This window comes from Haemaphysalis longicornis, unplaced genomic scaffold, assembly GCF_048455015.1.
Source record: "Haemaphysalis longicornis isolate Haplotype H1 unplaced genomic scaffold, Haemaphysalis longicornis Haplotype H1 scaffold_9, whole genome shotgun sequence".
NCBI lineage: Eukaryota > Metazoa > Arthropoda > Arachnida > Ixodida > Ixodidae > Haemaphysalis > Haemaphysalis longicornis.
Genome location: NW_027526460.1, coordinates 63,462,799 through 63,483,185, shown reverse-complemented (window position 1 = coordinate 63,483,185; position 20,387 = coordinate 63,462,799). Strand labels below are relative to the sequence as shown.

The following is a 20,387-nucleotide window of genomic DNA, read 5'->3' as shown; positions in this document are numbered from 1 at the left end:
TGTGCTGGTGTTATTATTGAGCTAAATTAGTCATGTGAACGGTAAAAATACCGCAACAGCTCTTTTTTCAGACCTGGAGGGCTATTTCAGTACATTTGCCACATCCTTATCTTCCCAATATTCAGATACGCGTTATAGTAAAAACTGCAGTCAAAAGCCGGAGGAGGAGGCGAAAACTTTACTATACAGTAAAATCGAGCTAGTTAGTGGGCGAGCCCCTCAGTCCAATACAAGAGAATAAGCGAAATTCATCGAACGTCACCCCAAGAGGCCAGGATTTGTTCTTTACTCCTGAAGGAGTTGGGAAGCTATAAAGAGCTGCTTGGACATGTTCATCGGTTTCGGTTCTTGTTATACTGTAAACTACCAGGCATACTATTTATTGCGTTCGTGAGCGAGTATATCAAGCGTTCAACACCGTAATCATGTTGGGTTTCGCAGTTGGTTTCACGCTGGCGTAGCACAAACCTTTTCATTGCATTTGCATGTGAATAAACAACGCACGCTGCGCACATGCACCCTCTTGTATGCGAAGCCATAACGAAAGCCAATTTCTGTAGAAGGTAATATATGCCTTAGAGCCTCAAGAAAATATCCACACCAACATTGTGAGCCTCCCAAGCATCCCCAAACCTCATAATAAGACGTTTGTGACGGTGCAAAAAAATTGATGCGTTGGGCACAGAACAACAACAAAAAAAAAAGACATGCAAGTCAACAACAACAAAACAAATAAATGCAGCCGTTTTATTTCCTGCTGTGCGATGCGCGGGTAGGAACCCACCGCCAGGTGCGTCGAATTGTATAGTTGAGTCTTCATGAGAGCATCTTAAAAATACAAGGGAAGCCTACGCATTTCGAACACTTATCGAAAAGCTCGGAGCAGCTGAACCTCTCAAATAAGCTAGGAAGGACTAGTTACACACACTTTTCTGAGCGATGCTCTAAAAAAAGTTGTTCTCTCCCCTCTTGTGTAGAAAACTCGTGCGAGATACAGCTTGAAATTATTCTATTCAGAGGTGTCAGAAGCAGGAACAATAACTGAATTACTGAAGAGCTTTTTAATGCACCTAAGCATCAAACGGGGCGATTTCCAGCTCAGGCACTGCTGCCTTTCCTTAGCGGACGACAGCGGCGCGAATGTAGCAGTGACAGGAGTGTAGCAGACGACAGCGGCGCGAGTCCCTAAGCTGACGTCAGAGACAGGGGGCGCCACTCAAACATGTCACCTCCAGTAGGACAGCCACCACACAAATGTCGTAATTTCGGCGGTGCCGGTGGTGCATAATGAGAGAAATTGAAGAGAGCGCAATCGTTTTTTTCGGGTCTTTCACACCGATTTTAGTGCTCGTCGCATCACGTGCACGGGTAATATTTGGCTCAGGTTGTGTAGTCTAAACGTCGCGCAGGTTTATTTGCGCTGCTCAAAGAGTGTTGCAGGGTCCCTTTAAGTATTTATTCTCTGTTACTTGAAATGGCTCTGGATGCTCTTCGCATTTTATTGTCGACTTTACCGCATGACGTGAGGGTTCTGCAATAACAGGGGTATGTCGTCGCGCTACGGGAAGCATTTTAAACAGCACGACAAGCCTGCAATTCTGGAAGCCACTTGTGATTGCCAATCATTTTGTATTTGCAATCAATTCAACGTTGAGTCTTTAACTCGACGTGCTGGTGCTTAAGGGCTAGATTTTTAAGCGTGTGGCGCGCTGAATAGCCCTTGTGCTAGCCCTTATATTCCTCGGCGCAGGCAGCCGAGATGCACGTCAACCCGGTATACTACACGTTTCCGGTGACCATCGCCATTTCGACAGCGGGCGTGCTGCCGGGCTCTGCTCTCGCCATAACGCTCCTCATGGAGGACACGCAACTCGGCACCGCGAAGCTCGTGAGTACCAATTACTTGAGCGAATCAAAGGGGGAAACTTACTCTAATGATGAAATCAACGTTGTGGGGAACATGGGAGATTTTGAGCTCCTCATCCCCGACTAAATATCGTCGACCCAAGCAAGATCTGCCTACAGAGATCTCAAGATCAAGAAGCGCTGCAGCAAAATTGTTTTTGGTGTTTTAAAGGGACCCTGCAACACTTCAACTTTTTTAAAAATCTTAAGTACTTGCAGAAAGTAGTCACCCAACACATTCAGTACTTAGATAAGGGGTTCTCAAAGTACCTCGGTCAAAAATTACTGCTCTATGACGATGAGATAACTTGAAAATTCGTTCAAAAGAATTTTCTATCTTTCCCGGCCTTGGAGCTCTCTAACGGCTAGAATTACGTGACTAAGGCCATGTAGTGGCTGTTGGACGATTTTGGTTCAGTTGCAGAAATGAACGCATTCGATAGCAACCTTAAATAATAAGGCCACAAAAGCGAAGTAGAAACGGAAGGCATATCTGAAGCGACGAGTAGATCACGCAATGCTGCTCTGTGCTGGCGATAACTATAGATTTCGTAGTGCTTCCAGACGCAAAGGAAAGAGAAAACCTTTATCGAAAGTGTTGCGGGGTCCCTTTAGAGTGAGGATGATGCGCTCATTAAGTGGTTACTTACTCAGAACGGCGGATATGTATCGGGCAGAAACGAGGTGCCAAACGGAGGAAGGTACCAGAGACACAGAAATAGAGAAAACGTCATCATTATCCTTTGGGTTTATGAATGAGCTCCTGCGCTCTATTCTTATCAATAAATTGGCTGTAAGCACTGGCAACATTCCGCGGAGAGGTTTCGCTAACAAGCCACACTGTAAATACAAGGCAAGGGTAACGCGTAGAGAACGCGGTACGCCAATTCATTCATGGCTTTCTAGAGAAAAAAAGATCGGATGTATTTCGTCGCCAAGTATGAAAATAGTTTCGCGGGCAATTAGGGTCTGATACCACTCATCCACGAACTTTTCCTGGTTATGACCACATAAAGACAACGTTCAATGTAAGCAAAACTATTTGAGAGCCGAGGAAAGTAAAAATGTTGTGCCCTTCAATTTATTTAATTCGTCACTCCTCGGCCAGGGCATGCCTTCTCACAATTAACGAGCTCCGCATTGAACTCGTTACAACCCTAGCTATACACTACGACGAATTTGTAGTGACCAGCTGCAGCGTAATCGGCATACGGCAAACCACTAAAGATAGATCTAAAGAAAAATAAAATAGAAAAAATACACCAGCGCAAAATTAACTCTCCTTCATGTTATCACCTGAGACAGTAATGTAATTGCGGGAGCATGCAGGTCCCTCACCAGTACGGAACTGCTTTGGAGTACTGTCAGAGTAACGCAACATTGAAAAACTCCGAGTTGTTGCTTCCGCAATGAAGTAAAATATAAATGAACGTACAGAGAGCTGTAATCTGTCAATGCTGTGAAGAAATGTTTATACATTTCTTCATAGACGTAGGGCGTAAAACAAATTCAAATTACGAAAATTAGTGCAGTACAGTTGATACGGCCTTAACAAATGGTGTGGAGGTTCTTAAATTGTTCTTTTGTGCCTCTGCCGAAACGGTAAGGCATCACTACGCAATCATTTTTCAAGAGAGCGGGACGTTCAGCGGGTGTTTTAACAGAATGGCGCGTTCGTTGCACTCGTGCGTACATGTGAAGAGTGTGTATGCGCACAGCGGCAAAACCCCATTAGAGCATGCACCAGGCTTCTATCCAGCGACCTATGCAGAGATAATGGTTTGGAGAGTCGCTTTTAGGTCCTCACATTGTCTCCCGCTGCTTAAACAACTATAAAACAATGACATGGTAAGGTGAGAGAACGAAAACGGTAGAAATACAAAACGATCATGGCAATAGAAACACGTGAATATTGCACAGGACACAAATACCACTAGAATTGGAGGCAATTAATTCACGGGGTTCAGAGTACGCTACCTAAGTTACTTTATTGAGACAGGTAAGAATTACAATGTTTTAGCTGATGGGTCCAGTCGCGTCAAAGTGGACGTACTTTTCTCGGCACGGGCGCGAGTTCGCAGAAGCTGGTAGTGCTCACAATAACAGGAACTCATCACCATAGCTTTAAGATGAGCGAAAACGTGAAAACGAGCAATATTGGGTAATGGCGTTAATCGTTCACTCAAAGCGGCGAGCAGTTGCAATTTAGCAACCGGCGAGCACCTCGCGTGCAGTCACGACTGACGGCACCCGCCGTGACGTGTTCCGGCACCACCTGCTCTACCATGAAGCCGCCGGACTCACCAAGCGCCTTTAGACGGCAGACTGCTCTCCGTGCCATTGTTGCTGCTGCTTCCCTTAGTTAAGCGTAGAGGCTCCACGCTTTCCTTTTCTAGCTTACCTATCTCTTTTACCACCTTCTTTCTCCTCCCTAAACTTTCATCCCCCTCCTTCCCCCCCCCCCCCCCCCCCGCTGGGTTGTATGCAGGTGGGCCCCCAGATGGACTCAATAATATCCCCAGTGGACTTCCTTTCCTTTTCCCCCGAATCAGTTAGTAGTAGTAGTAGAGAGTAAAAACATCCGCTGCAATAAACACTTTTGAACTTGTAGGTAACGAAACACCCCTTTAGTTTAAACTTATATGCTGCTCGCTTTTAGTTGGCGTGCTAATATTCCAACACTGCTCAAGATAACGTTCGTTTATCTCGCAGCTGGCTGTGGGCATCACCGGCAAGCTGGTCGCTGTGGTGGGCACCCTGGTGTCCATGAATACTGTTGCCACCGTGCTCTACGACTTCTCCAACACCACCTACCCAGCAGCTGCTGATGACATCCTCCGCGAGCCACGGTTTCTGGCACATTCTCCCTTATAGCTCCGCTCCGTTTGAAGGAGAGCGTTACAGATCAACGCTAAAGCGAATTGTTTCGAATATTTTCACTATTTTTCTTACTTATATACTGCGACACAGCTATTTTTGTCATTTCTCTCACGCGGAGCTCAACACACTGACGAGGGTGTGTGCTCTATCCTGCAAACCTTTTTTTAATATGCTTTAAATTGCCTATTTTGCGTATTTTCTTTACATTACGGCAGGTGCAGTGCTCCGAATGGTGTTTTGAAAGGCGCGCCAGCATGTGGTGTTTTTTTTATATTAGAGGGTACAGTTTGTGACGAATGTTTTATAAAAAAAGCAAAAGCCTTATAAAAGTGAACGGTGCGTTCCTGAAACCTTACGACGAAGTCTTCAAGTCCACGTCCTGTGCAGTGAAAGCTGAACTATTTGGAACCTACTTTTTAAAATGGCCTGGTAGTTCGTGCATTGCGGACCCGTCCATGAATAACGGCTGTTTTTCAAAGACCTCACACGTGTGAGAAACGTTGTAGTAGTCAGTTGGCCACATCGCTGACATCATTGTCTATTCTCCTCACCTCTTCTCGCGAAAGCGTATACGACTATTCACTGAATATAAAAAGTGCCCCGGTCACGAGGGTAAAAGCATTCCGTTATTGTTCACGGCTGCTTTAATGGCAACTGGTAAACTTCGTTTCACTGTTAACGTTGTGGAAACAGTATTTCTCTTACTATTTGAGTTTTTGATAGTTATGCTATATGAAACATTTCCCTCTCATACTTCCGGCGAATTTCAAAACTGGATATTTGTTTATTGCGTGAATAAACTGTCCGCTTTCCTTGCTTTAATATTGTGTTGAAGTATCAGTTGACGGCCCAAGTGCTCATGAATCACATCCGCGCCGAAATGGCTCTACTCTTTTCATCTATCGAAGCCCAAAGAATTGACCTCGCGGTTGTTTGCGACCCGCAAGTTCGAGGCGACCATCCAAAAAATTCTGCGTGGGTGCTTCAACAGGGAGGTTCCCGTTTGAACCCATTCCCATTTCAACCTTCCGGCTTGTTCCCTACCGTTTCAACCCGGTGCAAAACGACCTTACTGTTTCGCGCTTTCCATTTCGTCTGTACCCATTTGAACCCGTTCCCATTTCGACCTTCTCGTTTGTTCCCTCCGATTTCAACCTGGTACAAAACGCCCTTCCCGTTTTGTATTTTCCCATATTTCCTTTGAAATGCAGAACAGGTATACATCACATGCAATGCACGCAGTTTCGTCAAGTGGCCCTTTCAGTAATTTATTTTTCCCTCGGGTTATCGCTTCTTGATTATATATAAAAACACGCAACTGACGGGATTTGACCCCACACCGATACCGGATGTTCCGTTCACAAGTTTTTTGACAGCGTAACTTCCCGCCCGACCCCGACTGGTTAGTTCACCGTGGTGGCCTCTAGGAGCAGCGGTCCTGGAAAAGTCTTTCTAAAGCATAGCTGTTCCAGTGCGATTGTTTCTTTTCTGAGGAGCCATGAACGAAGAAGCTAACTTATTGATTCCGTAAAGAAGCTATACGAACAAAAAATGCGGAAGCATTTCCTTCATTAAAAAGCTCCAAGAGCACAGCATCGGCCCCAGGCATTCGCAATCTTTTATCAGACGGAAATATTGGCCGGTTGCGTAATTGCAGAAAATTGCTGCATAAAGTTTTTGCAGTATTGCATCGCCCGTTCCTTGGATGCACATATTGGGGAACACACTAAAAAACGGTAACGCATATTTTGGGAAAATAGAATGGGTTGAAATGATACAACTTCAAATGGGGAGGGCGTTTTGGGAGTTGGCTGAACCTGGAAGGGCGTTTTGGGAACGGGCTGAAACAAGATGCGCCCAAACGGGAAGGGCGTTTTGGGAATGGGTTCAGACGCTATACGGATTCAACCGGGAATCGGTTGTTTCGGGCTACACTTGTTCATCTTCCACTGTGGTCAATAAACCCAGCACCACTCAGCGTAAAATCTGTAGAAACAGCGGAGCTGTCGTTGTCTTGTATTGGCTCTAACGTCAACGGGTGCTCTCCCGACAACAGAATCGACTTTGCCGACCAAATCCTACGGTTCGCGCAAAGGAATCTGCAGCTGAACGCCAGCGGCAGGAGACTCCTCATGAACCTAACGGGAGGGAGAGGTACCGTCCCTGCGACACCACTGCGCCATCTATCGGCGGGTTAGGGAACCGGTTTCTGCAAGGCCGCCTGCGTGACGCACTACTAGTAGCAGACTTACGAAAAGCCTTGACCTTGAACAACTCCGCTGTTAAGAACCTTGCTGCGTGGTTGTTTATCAAACCCACCTTTTGGCCTCTTTCTTGTTCCTGTATCCCATTCAACATCGGCGTCACGGTTTAAAACACCCAGTCCTTGTAAATTTTTCTAGGAGTACACCTCGCGCCATCTCTGGCTCTATACTGCATCAACCCCGCCATTGCGTCCATTACGTCAGTCTTTGACAGTTAAAACGCTGACGAGGTTGTTGCCGGTGATTTTAGCTCGAACCGATAGGGGAGTTATGTATACGGAACATGGAGGCATTAGGTGGTGCACGCTATGAATTTCTTGTGGACTTCTGCCTACTGTGCATACCGTGGATTCTAGTCTACTGTGAATGCGTGTGTGACAAACCTGGCCGCCCAATTTATCCACACTAGAGCCTTGTACTGTTGTGCTTGGAACACTCATCCTATTCTCTTCAGGAACTGCTGATACGGCTACGCTACGTTATTTGACCTCACTGGTTTGTAAGCTTCCGCTTCCATGTGTGCACAAGGTTGCTCGCCAGTTCCTGCACGCAACTAGCGCTACCTACCTGTTCACTTGGAACACCCCTCCTCTTGTTTTGAGCAACTACAAGAAACGACCGCCGCTCGTCGGCATGAATAGCCGTGGGTAGAAACACGTGTTTGGGCGCGAACGGCCTGGGTTAGTGCCCAGCAATGCATAAATTCTTGCAAGACCCGTGATTTGTTTTTTTTTTGCTGTAGAATACTCCCTTGACTCAATTTTACACATTTCGTGTTGTAAATTAGGGCCCTTTGGCATTTTTTAGGTAGATTTCGGGGAAGGGAGCGGCAAATCAGCACGTTTAATACAAGTTCTACATCCCACCGGAACTGTCTGGGTTGTACCTATGTTGAAACGGAATATCGTCACTGGCGCATGAATAGATCCGTAGGACATCGCGTTAACGGCCTGGGTTTGAGCTTCAGAAATAATACTTTTTGCTAAGTCCAGTGATTTCTTTACTTCAACAAACGATGGTTTAGGATCTTTCAGTTGGTTCAGTCCGCCAACACGTTCTCAGTTAGGCCTTCTAGCTCGACACGAGAAAGGTGTGCACGTAAGGTTCCCCTGGACGGCCAGGCTTCTCAAAAACGTGACCCGGATTCCCTGCCCACGTTTGTCACCGACTACGCAGAAATGTGGACAGATGTCGCGTTGACTGCAGGACTGGCCTAGTCTTCGTGGACTTTCTGTGGCGCTGCATTCTTCGCTCCTACCCCGGTTTCACGTTTTTTTGTGTGTGTGGGACATACCATGGTGCAAAGGACATTATTCTTCAGACAACTGCGACAAATCAAAGGTGCCTCCGGGACAGGTTGAAAGGAGAAGCCTCCCCAGCGGAGAAGCAGACCCAGAGTTACCTCTTGGGAAGTCAGCGGTGCCATGCAGTGTAGGCGTGATACTACTACTACTTTTGCTGTTGCCACGGGAAGTTGGGGGGTAGGGGCATGGCGATCCTAGTGGATCTTCTATTCGCGAGGTTTGGTAACAGTCGATTCACAGATCCCCCATCCCCTGTTTACTGAATACTCTGGCACAGTTTTCAAACTTCTTTTCCTTCAAAGGTGAACTGAATAACTTCACGTGAACAGCAACAAAATATTGGAGAATGTCAATATCGCTTGAATACCATTACCGAACCTCAAGGGGGCAGTCGTCAAGTAATGGTTAACCGTTCCGTCCATGTCCTTACGACCGAATATACACCTCTACGTATGTTTGCCTAAAATGCCATACGTTCTTGTATTAAACAGTTTTGTAGTAGATCCACGACGGGCTCGGTTATAGTTTTAAAGCAAAACTATCTTCGCCTCACAGATGGCGTTCCATATCGCACCGGAATGCAGAGCAGGAAAGCCAACTTCAAACAATGTTTGAAAAAACGATAGTGATCTAAGCGAAAACACATCAAGCGTCTCAAGAGAAAAACACTCCCCATAGTCGGAATCGAACCTGGGTCCCTCGCATTACGACGCCGCCGTCTATCTGGCAGCACCATTCCGAATAGTGTAGACGCAGTTTGTGTTTTAGATGCAACGCATCTCTTTAACTCGCCTTGTCCGGCGTCGTTGTCGCGGCGTAGTCCGCATCCCTCCCCCATTCTCCTCGCCGCGGCAGCTGCGCGCTCTGCCGCTCTCACCGCAGCGACATCTGTGCGTCAGCACGCAGCTTGCGCTCGCCTGCGCTCACTCCCGTCGCCGTGCCAGCTGTGCGTTATCGCGCAGCTTGCGCTCGGTTAAAAATTTACACCATCTTCCCGCGAGCGGAACCATGGGTTAGATGTGACGCATCGGGGGTGAACATGCTGCGTAAATAGGATACACAACAACAGCAATCCACACGCTGACATCGCTAACATAACGGAAACGCAACGGCAACCCCCGATGCGTCGCATCTAACCCATGGTTCCCCTCGCGGGAAGATGGTGTAAATTTTTAATTTTGACTCAGGTTGTATGAATATAAAAGTTGACTTAGGTTAAAGAGGATTAAAGAAGCGAAGATTTCTAATCCTTTTTTAAAACTATAGCGGCTTTGATGTTTTTGGCAATGTGTCGGATTATCTTGCGAGCGATGGTAAAAGTATGTGAACAAGTCGCTTGAACGAACAAGGCTACGTATGCTTTGCCCGTTGCCGATTAGGTGCAGATTTTCTAACAAACGATCAGCAGCATGGGCGTGGTTGCGCAACCTTCAGCTGGCTGCCTTTATTGTACTGTTGTACTTTTCGTGAAAAACGACTAAGGCGACAGTTAGCGCAGGGAATCCTGCATTCCCCGGGAGTAGCGCGGGGAATCCTGTTTTGTAGCGGTGTGTTTCTCGAGCAGGAACCCGGGTCAGTCACGACCATTGTCCAGGTCACAAATTTCTCCCGACAGCTGTCGCACCCCGGAGCATACGCAAGTCCATATTCCGGTAAAAAATCCGGCCGCACATTATGTTACGTGCACAACACAAGCAGTAAAACAACGTCACATCAGCACCCTGAATGCTTGTCAACGGACCAGCTGTCGTGTCAACCAGACCACCAGGATTGTTGCAACGGCATTACGTAAACCACTAGCCGGATTGACCACGTACACCACTTTTGATACCGTCTAGGGGCTTTAAAAGACCTTATAGGAAGACGATGGCAACTACTCAGAGCCATGTCCTTGAGACAACGGAATGTGAGGAGCCAATACAAGAAGCGCAGCAACAGAGTCACTAATCGGTTTCTCCACAAAATGGATGTTTCGGGCAGACATTTCTAAACTCACGGTGTAAAGATTTGTCATTTTCCAAACTTGTGCAGAGCAGATATAAAATGTGTAACTACTTGAAAAAAATACACTGAGATAACAGTCATAAACTGCACACATGGTGAGAATGCAGTGAGAAGCGGTCAAAGCATACCACTTTTTGTAAAACTTGGAGAAAGCCATCATTTATTGAACACAAACAATGCGAACAGTAAGTATTGTCCTTGATGAGCCTAAGTCTAAATGGGATATAACTTATGTGCAACTCTCGTTATATTCATGAGACTCCTCTGGCAGTTTTAGCACTGTTGGGAAAGAACAGCGCTGCAAAATGCTCCTAAGTTGCACTAAATTACTTTTTCTCACTTTTATTGCACAGTACATTTTATTCATTTAAAAATACCTACCCTTAATACCAGCCTTATATTACAGCATATGGCACAAATACGTCCAACAACCCACGAAGAGCTCTACACTATAAACCAATGCCCATCAACAGCACCCAGAACAAAACGTGACGAAGCAGCTTTTTGTCCTGCTGAGAACATCTCCGTCCAAAATAATTGGATGTCCAGACTTTGTGTGTTGCCATTCAATCAAACATCTAAGCTTGAGCACGCTCGCTTCTTGACTGGCTCTGGGAACATAAAGCTTGTCAGTCGCCTGTGCCCATTGGAGACAGGAGCAGTCGTGAGTCCAGACTGGAGAATTCACACTCCAAAAAGCTGCCAAAGTGCCAGTCCACAGAAAAAACATGAAACAACATGAAACAAGCAGCAGAGCACTTCACCACATACTCAACACCTCCTGGAATGTGTCATTTCTATAAAAAGAGTAACGTTTCAGCGATGTCTCTCAAGTTCGAGGTCAAGCCAGACAGGCCCACATCAGTGTTTGATTGGTCACCAGCTTCTTCTGTGAGCATCACTTCCAACTTGAAAAATTAAGGATTGCGGGACATTGTAAAGACTACACGTGCAACATGACGAATCTATATGCTGGATAAAAGTTCCTAAAAAATAGCACTCGTGCCCAGTTGCACGCTAAAGAAAAAGCGGCCTGCGCTTACTTAGAACTTTGCATCACTTTTGATTTTCCGGAAAAACCCCACCCCAAAGAAAGTTTTCAGAGCGCAGCTAGCTGCCTGTAATTGCTGCAATAAAATGTCAGCACAAGAATTAAGCTGCACACTGGACGGGATCACATTTTTCTGATGCACTACATTTTTTGCAACAACAATTTCTTGCTCAGCATACATTTAAACTTCCATGTACATGAATAAAATGGCAATTAATGGAATTAAAAATCGTTAAGGCAAAAGCTTGGTTTAAGCAATAAACCCCAAAATGAGCAGTAACTCTAAAAAAACCACAAATATTTTATCATTACGTCACTGAAAATTAATTCATTTGTAAATACCAAGCAGGCTCTCGCTCACTATTTAGAGCAAGTCAAATACACACAACTGCCAAGTCAGCCGTCCGGCACTTCAAAGGTACTTCGTGTGAATGAGAAATAATGATAGCCACTATTACTGTGGAAGTCTTTATGACGTCATGTGTGAGGTGGTTGCTTTAACCCAATATGCTTGCCTTAAAAAACTAGCATGCCACCTAATGCAGTATTATGTAAGCATTTGGCAAGATAGAACAACTGTCCACGTCATGGCAAAAAAGGGCTTTCCAAGTAGCTTTCTTGAAAAGGCAGAAGCTAATTTGTATTTCTCATAGCTTAGACTCGGCCATAGCGCCTATTCTTGACTGATCATCTGCTTTTAAAGAGCGTACAACTCAATTTCAAGTTGCTGAGCCTGAGAATGCCAGATGGTATCGTGAAAAACAATATTAGTGTAAACAATGAAAAAAATCAGTTAGAAATAAGCCTTCAATTCAACTGAAGTATAATCGGTCAAACACATTCTGGAATGCACTTGATGGAATGCTGAAACAAATAACAGGTGTAAAAAATGGAAATGATCACCACCAAACTGTACGTTTCAAAATATTTCACCAGCTTAATCCTGAGCTGCATATGTTCCGTCCATGAGTACCCAGATTTCTAATCTGCTTCTCCGAAAATTGACCTGAAATGTCTCAAAGCAGTCCATCTGTTGACATGTTGTCTAGTGTGTTGTAAAAGATATAAACTCGTTAAGTGCCATCTTTTGCAACATTAGACGAAACGTCTGATACCAATTGCGACACCGATACCTTTTTTTCAGAGAGATGCCTACAGGAAAAACTTGCTTCCTTTGGTGAATTTGTTGTGTGCACATGTCGCAGCAATAATTGACATTTTTGCGCATTATAAAATGAGTTCAGGAGTTCAAGTTTAACTGCTTTCTCTTGTGTCTGTGTTGGATACCTACTTTTTTCGTACAACCTTAAAATGTTTTACAGCCTGAAAACTTGGTAAGAACACCTCACACGATTTGCAGACAGAGTGTGTGCGAATTGTGGCCAAGACAGTCATAAGCTAGTATACCGCATGCACACAAGTTTGAACGTGCTTCAGAGTGTCTGCTAATGGTTCAAATGGTTATTGGTTCAATGGTTCAAAGTAACCGCAAATGAGCTTTGCCAAGATTAAACTCTGCTGACAGTAGACGGGTAGGAAATGTCTCATGCACCATACAAGCGTCTTGATAACCTGTACCTATCGCCGATGCTCTCAAACAACGGAATATTTATTTTAGTGTTTGTTCTGGCGACATATTCATTGAAGGTAGACACTGTGTGCCTTCATTTGCAAACACAACCAATATTTTTTGTTTTCGTAATCTTATCGGGAAGTACCAAGGCAAGTACCAATGAATAGTGTGCTTCTGGAAATTTGCATTTGATGAAAATGTGCTCATAGAAAAGCAGTATGGCTGCTTTCATTCGCCCTTTACATTGCAATCACTGAACATTTTCAGATTTCGAAACCACATTCTAGCTATTTTGTAACTGCAGTGTCAGTTAAAACCTGTAGAAAATGTGCGCAATTGGTAACGCGGTTTTAAAAGGGCCATAAAAATACAACTTCGGTTAATTAAAACGCTGTTTTGTCCTTACAACTACAATGCGATATAATTAGGGGCAGGCAATCGATTTGTGTGGAGTATACACACTCTATCCCAAGTGAAAGGGCATGCCTTGAAACACATTGAACCAGAACGGTTTTTTTGATACAGCCCCAGAACATTTGAAAGTGGAATTTTTAGCCCCACCGGCCATACATATGCTGTCAAAATGAATGCTGGCAACCAAAACAGTCAGCCCTGCAAAAGCATGCTTTTAACTACGTGAGCTGAAAAGAGGTATTTAAAAACTTGCCCCTGGCTAAAACACTAACAAAATTCAACCTGTTCTATTCTTTTGTGCTGTTTCCGGATCATGCTTTACAATAGACAGAGTTGTTTGTACGCTAGTGTCACGTTTAGACACAACATGGCGCCACGTTACAGATTTCAGAAAGTTAGGGGCAAAATTGAAATTACTTCGGCCAATTTATTTAGATATTCTATGTGGTTACCCCACATATGAAATGCTGGTTTTCGTTTGAGCTATAGGACATGGACACCTTAAAAATCAGTGGCATTTCCCTTTAAAGGAAACATATTCAACAAAAGTGACTCCCCGGCCAATCTCCGACGATGTGTTTATGATGTCGCGGAATCTTCTTTCGAACATAAAAGGTTCAAAGCAAAACACAGAATAAGTGTCGGGACCGGTACAGAAACGTAGCCTACATGCAAAGGAGCGTAAAATGAACCACTAAAATGGCTGGGGCTGTCCTTCAAAGCTACCACCAAGAAACATGAATGGGAGATAGTAGTGGGGCCTGTTGTTCCGTTTGATAGTATCACATGAATGCTGACGCACAATTAACACACAAAAAATCTTTTTAGTGTCGGCCCACAACAGGTCACTTCTGCCCCCATCACGTCACTGGAACCTTTTCAATATTTCTTGCGTTTGTTCGGTTTAAAAAAACATCTTTCATGGCTGGAACAGAGATAAGTGAACTACCAAAGTATAATTCCTTCCAGTCCAGTTCCTTCCAAATGACCAAAGTTGTATTTCAACTTGATGGCAATTTAAGTAGTTGCACCCCAATGAAAAAGACATCTTGACAATCCTGTGTAGTATCACAACAAAAAAGTAATATACCGCTGCATATCTTTACATGTGTCAATGTAACAAAACTACTGAGAAGTTGACGCTCAACTGCCTCAGTGCACCAGGCAAAACATATACCCTTCTGATCAGGTAGTCATGGACGTTGACATACGTTAATTTGATGTACTCATGGCACTGTCAAATAAACGTGCTAGGCTGTCAACCATGAAAGAAGTACAAAAGCTAACATCTCAGCTGCTCATGAGCTTACCAACCCAATCAACATAAACATTTGGGCTAGTTGCTGAGTAGGAAACTCATCCTCCGCTCTATAAGGTAATACAGAGGATAGGACTGCGTCAATAGCACACCCGTGAATGAAACCGTCTTCATCTCAGAGCCACGCGGAAAAAAATAGCCATCTCTGCTTAGCCCGGGGATGAGACAAGGCAAACAACCTCAAGTATCTCAAAGGGACTCTGTAACATTGCCGATAAATGCTTTTACTCTTTTGTTCCTGTCTGGAAGCATTGTGAAAGCTATAGTTATCGTTAACAAGGAGCGGCACTGCGTGATTTGCTCGTAGCAGCAGAACCGCCTTCCGTTTCTGCTTTGTTTTTGTGGCTGTTTCTTAAAATGGCCTTCGAATGCGTGTATTGCTGCAGCTGAAAAAAAGGCGGCCAGAAGCCGCTACACTGGTGCAATGACGTAATTCCCAGCCTTGAAGAATTGCAGGCCATGGAGTAAGGGAAAATTATCTAGAGCAAGTTTCTAGTTATCCGATGGGCATAGAGCAGTAAATTTTGGCTGAGGTACTTTGTGACCTCCCAATCTAAGTATTGGATGTGTCTGCTGACTACGTTCTGAAAGCATTCAGAATTTAGAAAAAAAGTTCCAGAGTCTCCTTTAAGCCCAGTGCAAGAGAAGAAATGAAGGCTTCAAAACACACAAAACATTAACCGACGTAAACAAGGCGTGGAGTAAATGGAAAGAAATTACTCGCGAATAATTTTGGAATGTTGCATTTCTGCATCTTGATGCCTGGAAGGACAAGAAGCGTCACGGTTCAAATTTGTTCAAGAACATGCCTTAGCGCTTACATCACAATTTCGATGATTGAAAGTTTCAGCTGTGTTTTTCAACAGTTGCCTCACAAAATCAGGCAGGGCATGTGAATTTATAAGGGCATGTGTTTGCATGTAGATGTGACAAAACGTATTGTGTGTCAGCCTGGTTTCACGTCAATTATGAGTTCCTCGTGAAGTCTGGCATCTCATCTGGTACCATGCCTATATGATGATGATGCACGCCAATGTTCCACTCGATCAAACATTCTTAGATTCCTAGTCTCCCGCTTGCTTTCTACTAAGGTATAACCGCGGCCTGTTTCCAAGCTCGCTCTTACAAACCGTACACACAAAAAACCTGGACACAAACCTTTGTGCGGTATTGAACGTACGCTATACTTTGCCCTTTCGATGCTAAGTACGCGCTTTAGGTTCCAACCATAACCTCCGGCGTGGACGAGACTGTGCCAGAACGTGTGGTGCGGCACTTTCATTGAGCAACGTTGGTCGTCGGCGTTGGCAGGGCGGGCGGAGGTTCGGGGCAGCCGCATGATCAGGAGACGGCCCCGTTCGTCTTGGGACTCGGCTCAAGCTGCTGGTGGTGGTGGTGATGATGGTGGTGGTGATGGGGACCGAATGCATGCACACTGACCGCGTGTGACACTGACAACAACTGCGCCGAGCTGTCTTCTGTGCGAGTCGTCGGTGCGTACTGACAGGTCGCGGCACATTCGGCAGTTCCTGCTGCCGCAGAAGGTGCGTACGCGAGAGCTTCCTCCGAGCCCTGCTCTTGCTGCCCGACTCCAATGGGCGTAGGTTTGGCTGAGTACACGGCCACGCCGACGATAACCAAGCCAAAGGACACCATGTACAGCCAGTGGAACTGCGAGGAGGGCAAGACAGAGTTAGTGCGATCCGAGGGTACCCGCTTTCACGGCATACAAAACTTGGTCTCAGAAAAACAAAATACTGAGCGCACTTGATTTATTAAAATTTACCAGTCCTCTGAATATTTTTAAGACATTTAATAAAAACGAGGGCATCAATATCGATGAAATGGTCATCTCAGAATAGAATTAGGATGTGGCTATCCTTAAGCAATAAAAAATCACCGCGAATTTTTGCCCTATGTTCTGCTACATCATAAAATTTTCGTGGTTATTCCCATTACCGTAGAATTTAAGGCTCTGGCTACATAAACAGCCCATAAATTATAAAAAGCAGATTTTAAGCAGCACAATTTTCCCAATTATCCGCGGTTTTCATTCAAACACACTATCATGCAAATGGAAGTGGGTTCATCCTTCCTTCAACGTCTACACTGCTGCCCCTTTTTAGCATCAGCCCAGGAATGTTGGCCGCTATTTTAATGTCATGCACTAAGCACTCGGTCATTTTTTGAAGGACTCTGAAAGTTCTGGTTGCCCAATTTAAAGCAATAGTATGTATGCCCAAAATACCGGCGAAAATGCTTCTTCCGTGGGTGTGTGCGTCCCGTGAAAACAACATTAGCGTCATGGACTTGTCCTTTACTGCAGTGACACTGGAACAGAGATGTGTTAGCGGACTCTTCTCCCGCATTGCGATCCCATTTTTAGTCACAATACAGGGGATGCGTGGACTACGGATAATACTGACGTGCCATACTGCTTTGGAGAAAGTAAATAACATCTCCCTCCCCTTGAGGGGCAATGATGGGTCAACCGGTGGGATGATTTGCTGATGTATGATGCCTTCCCTCTTCTGGAGGGAGAATGGTGCGTGATCCGTTTCTGGGGTCAGTAACCACGCCTTAAAAAGCCGATCCCTATCCTGAATGTCTTGGATGGGGAAGCAAGAAAAAGATGCCTTAACTAAATTTTTCTAAAGTAAAATATTAATATTTTCTGCGTCTTATTAGCTCAGGTTGCTAGAACCATTGCTCGTTAGGAATGACAAATTATGTTTTATGTTACGCTCCGTTTTAGGCTCTGAAAATTTTCCTTATGAAAAGCACTACCATCAGGTGTAGTGTACCAGCAACAATCTTTGTTGAAGAGTTATTTTTAAAACACCGAATACATTACATTATAGAATAACCTCAGGCAATATATTTACAAGCGGTTGGTGAGTACAAGCACAACAACTCATGCCCATTCATAGGAGTTAGAAGACTGTTACTGAATTAAAGTCAAATGGCACTTGAAGTGCAACAACATGAAAAATTCCCCACTTTGGAAGCCTTCGAAGGTACTGTGAATGAATGCTCGATTACTAAAACACAATACAGTGCATACGCCGGTATTTTATGGAATTTTGAATTGTGTTGTTTTTTGAAACTGAGCAACATGAAAGTACGGGCTAGTTGCTACTCCATTAAATAAAATTTTATAGCACGAAAAAAAACATAACGAATGACGAAGAGCGCTTGTCTGTGTCACCGCTCTTGGTCCATCGTTCTATTTGTTTTTTGCTGTGTAAACATTTGTGCAGTTAAGGTTTCTGTTATCGCACAAGTGACTTCGCTGAATAGGTTCTGTCACACAGGTGTTCATTTGCTCAACTGAGAGAGAGAGAGAGAGAGAGAGAGAGAGAGAGAGAGAGAGAGAGAGAGAGAGAGAGAGAGAGAGAGAGAGAGAGAGAGAGAGAGAGAGAGAGAGAAAGATAGAGATAGAGAGAGAGTAATCACCTTGTAGTGGAAGACAAACACACCAATGGCTAGAGCATAGAAATCTGCTGATAGGATGGACAGGTTCGCCGCTGTGGCACTCGACAGCCGGATGACAACTGGCATCAGCAGGTACAACAGGAACAGGCTGCCCGAGAACCCCAGCAACAAGGATACTGCAGAAGAAGAGGTGAATGGAAACGAAAAATCATAGGGGTGCTGTTACTTATAATGTAAAGTCAAACACGTTTCGAATTCGACGAAACCAGAGGAATCAAGCATAGCATAACATTTCAATTTCGCAGGCCAGAATTGTACTGCGGAATTTTTTTCCGAAAACATATCCTCCTGCCGAAGAATGAAACACCGCCTCCGGATCTGTTGTAGTGCTTTGAGAGTGCCATGTTCTGGATACGGTGTGGACTATATTACATATCCGGATTTCACGCCTAGTTTGCCACATTATGTAGGAAAATAACATGATATGATAGGCAGAAACAAACGAGTGTTTAACAAACGAGTGCAGCAAATGTTCCAGGATAAAAAATATCGCTATTATCATCTTCTAAACTGAATTTGTGAATTTTACTGTCAATTTATGAACTATTCAGGTACGCCAAGACTTTTATAAAGATGGCGAAGCTTTTAGCCTTCAAACACATCCATATTTTTAAGGTGACGTTATTTTTCAATGCTTCGGGCAGCATCTCTGGATCTATAAGCCATGGCGTGCGGCAAGTCTTTCAGGATGACAACATATTTAGCAGTATAGTCAAATACATTACCTACATGCCCAACTAATCATTCTTTCATGAGACAGCATATAAAAAGAGTCGCTATTTCAAGTAGTGGATGTAGTGCACCTATGCAGGAAACTAAAATTCCGGCCGTAAAAAAAAAAAAAAAAAATCAGGTTTTCATTTTCTAATTTTTTGGCTGCGACACCTTTTAACTGAACACAATAATGTAAGGTGCATTTGTCCACATTAGTGGCAATAAAAATACATTCACCAAAAATTAGTTGAAAGGCAGAAAAGCCGAACATTCAATTGTAGGCTTTATTTTTAAGCGTCTTGTCGGGACTATCTCCCGCGATGCAATTTTCGGGCTCAAAATTCAGGATGTTGCGCTCATATAACTTCCTGATCGCCTCACTGGATACCCCCATTGGAATCCGAGGCACTTTAGTCTCCTCGGAACTTTAGTCCTCGTCCCTTTGCGGTGTTCCCAGAATGTTATACCAACACGCCCAAGCTTATACCTTAGTACTTTAGTCGCCAGAATTTTTATGGTACTCCATTCCCGCGAACGGAATTTAAACGTTTGTGGCTCATCCACAGGCATGACCATTCGCAACTGGCGCGGATGCAGAGCGCTGGATCTTACAAACTTACTTTAGACGGCGACATCATAAAAATGCCACTGCACTCGCATCGACTGCGACCTCATTTAAATAAAAGCGCAAATAAGAATGAAACGCACAGGCCATAACGACAATAAGACACACTAAAGCAAGGATAATTAACAGGCAGAATGACGCCGTACTTCATGCGATATGCGAGGTGACTTACGCATGGGGCGTATTCCCAACTATACTCACTCAGCTGGCGAATAGCAACACTTCATTTTTCTTTATTTACAAGCATGTATTATCTGCAGGTATCTCCTAGTTACACGAGATCTTTTGGGCAGCGCCCTCTTACCGTTTTGCAGCTACACTCGCCTATTACTTGCCTAGTTAACCTACAGTGGACTGCTCAAACGACGCGACTACGCTACGTTAGACTGGGGTCGCTTGGGTAAGTGTGCATAAAAGCTGCTTTCCCTACGAAGACTATTGATGAAGGCAACAGTAAAAATGGGATAAAGACAACGCAGAACTGCACAAGAATCGTAAGATTTGGTCAGCAGGACAACAGTCACGCCATCTTCATACGTGATTAAATAGTTCCTTTTGATCTTAGCACATCGTCATACATCCCCGAAGTCGAGCTTTAGTGTTCCAACGCTTAGCATAATTTTTCCTTTTTTCTTCTTTCTCATTACTGCCTCTTTCCCTTTCCGCATGAGCAGAAAAACAATCCAGGCTTTAGCGAGGTTAACCCTGCTTTCCTTTAACCTCTTTCCTCCCCCAACCGCAGATCAACATTTGGCACTCTCTAGCTACTAACTCCTGTAAAGCGTGCTCTGCCTCAAATACACCTTCGCGGTGGTGAAGCCAACGCTAAATAGAGAGAAA

The 20,387-nt window shown here is 44.5% G+C and overlaps 1 protein-coding gene across 1 annotated transcript in view; it reads right to left on the bottom strand.

Annotated features, from left to right (window-relative positions):
* Positions 1-9,837: 9,837 nt before the first annotated feature.
* Positions 9,838-20,387, bottom strand: part of LOC144153657 (solute carrier family 35 member F2-like) — a 236,589-nt gene continuing 226,039 nt past the window's right edge. The window contains exons 8-9 of the mRNA XM_077685319.1: positions 18,170-18,324; positions 9,838-16,384 (exon numbers count right to left, since the gene is read on the bottom strand). Of these exons, the coding sequence (XP_077541445.1) occupies positions 16,055-16,384; positions 18,170-18,324 (485 nt within the window). The 3' untranslated portion in view covers positions 9,838-16,054. The remainder of the gene's footprint in view (positions 16,385-18,169; positions 18,325-20,387) is intronic.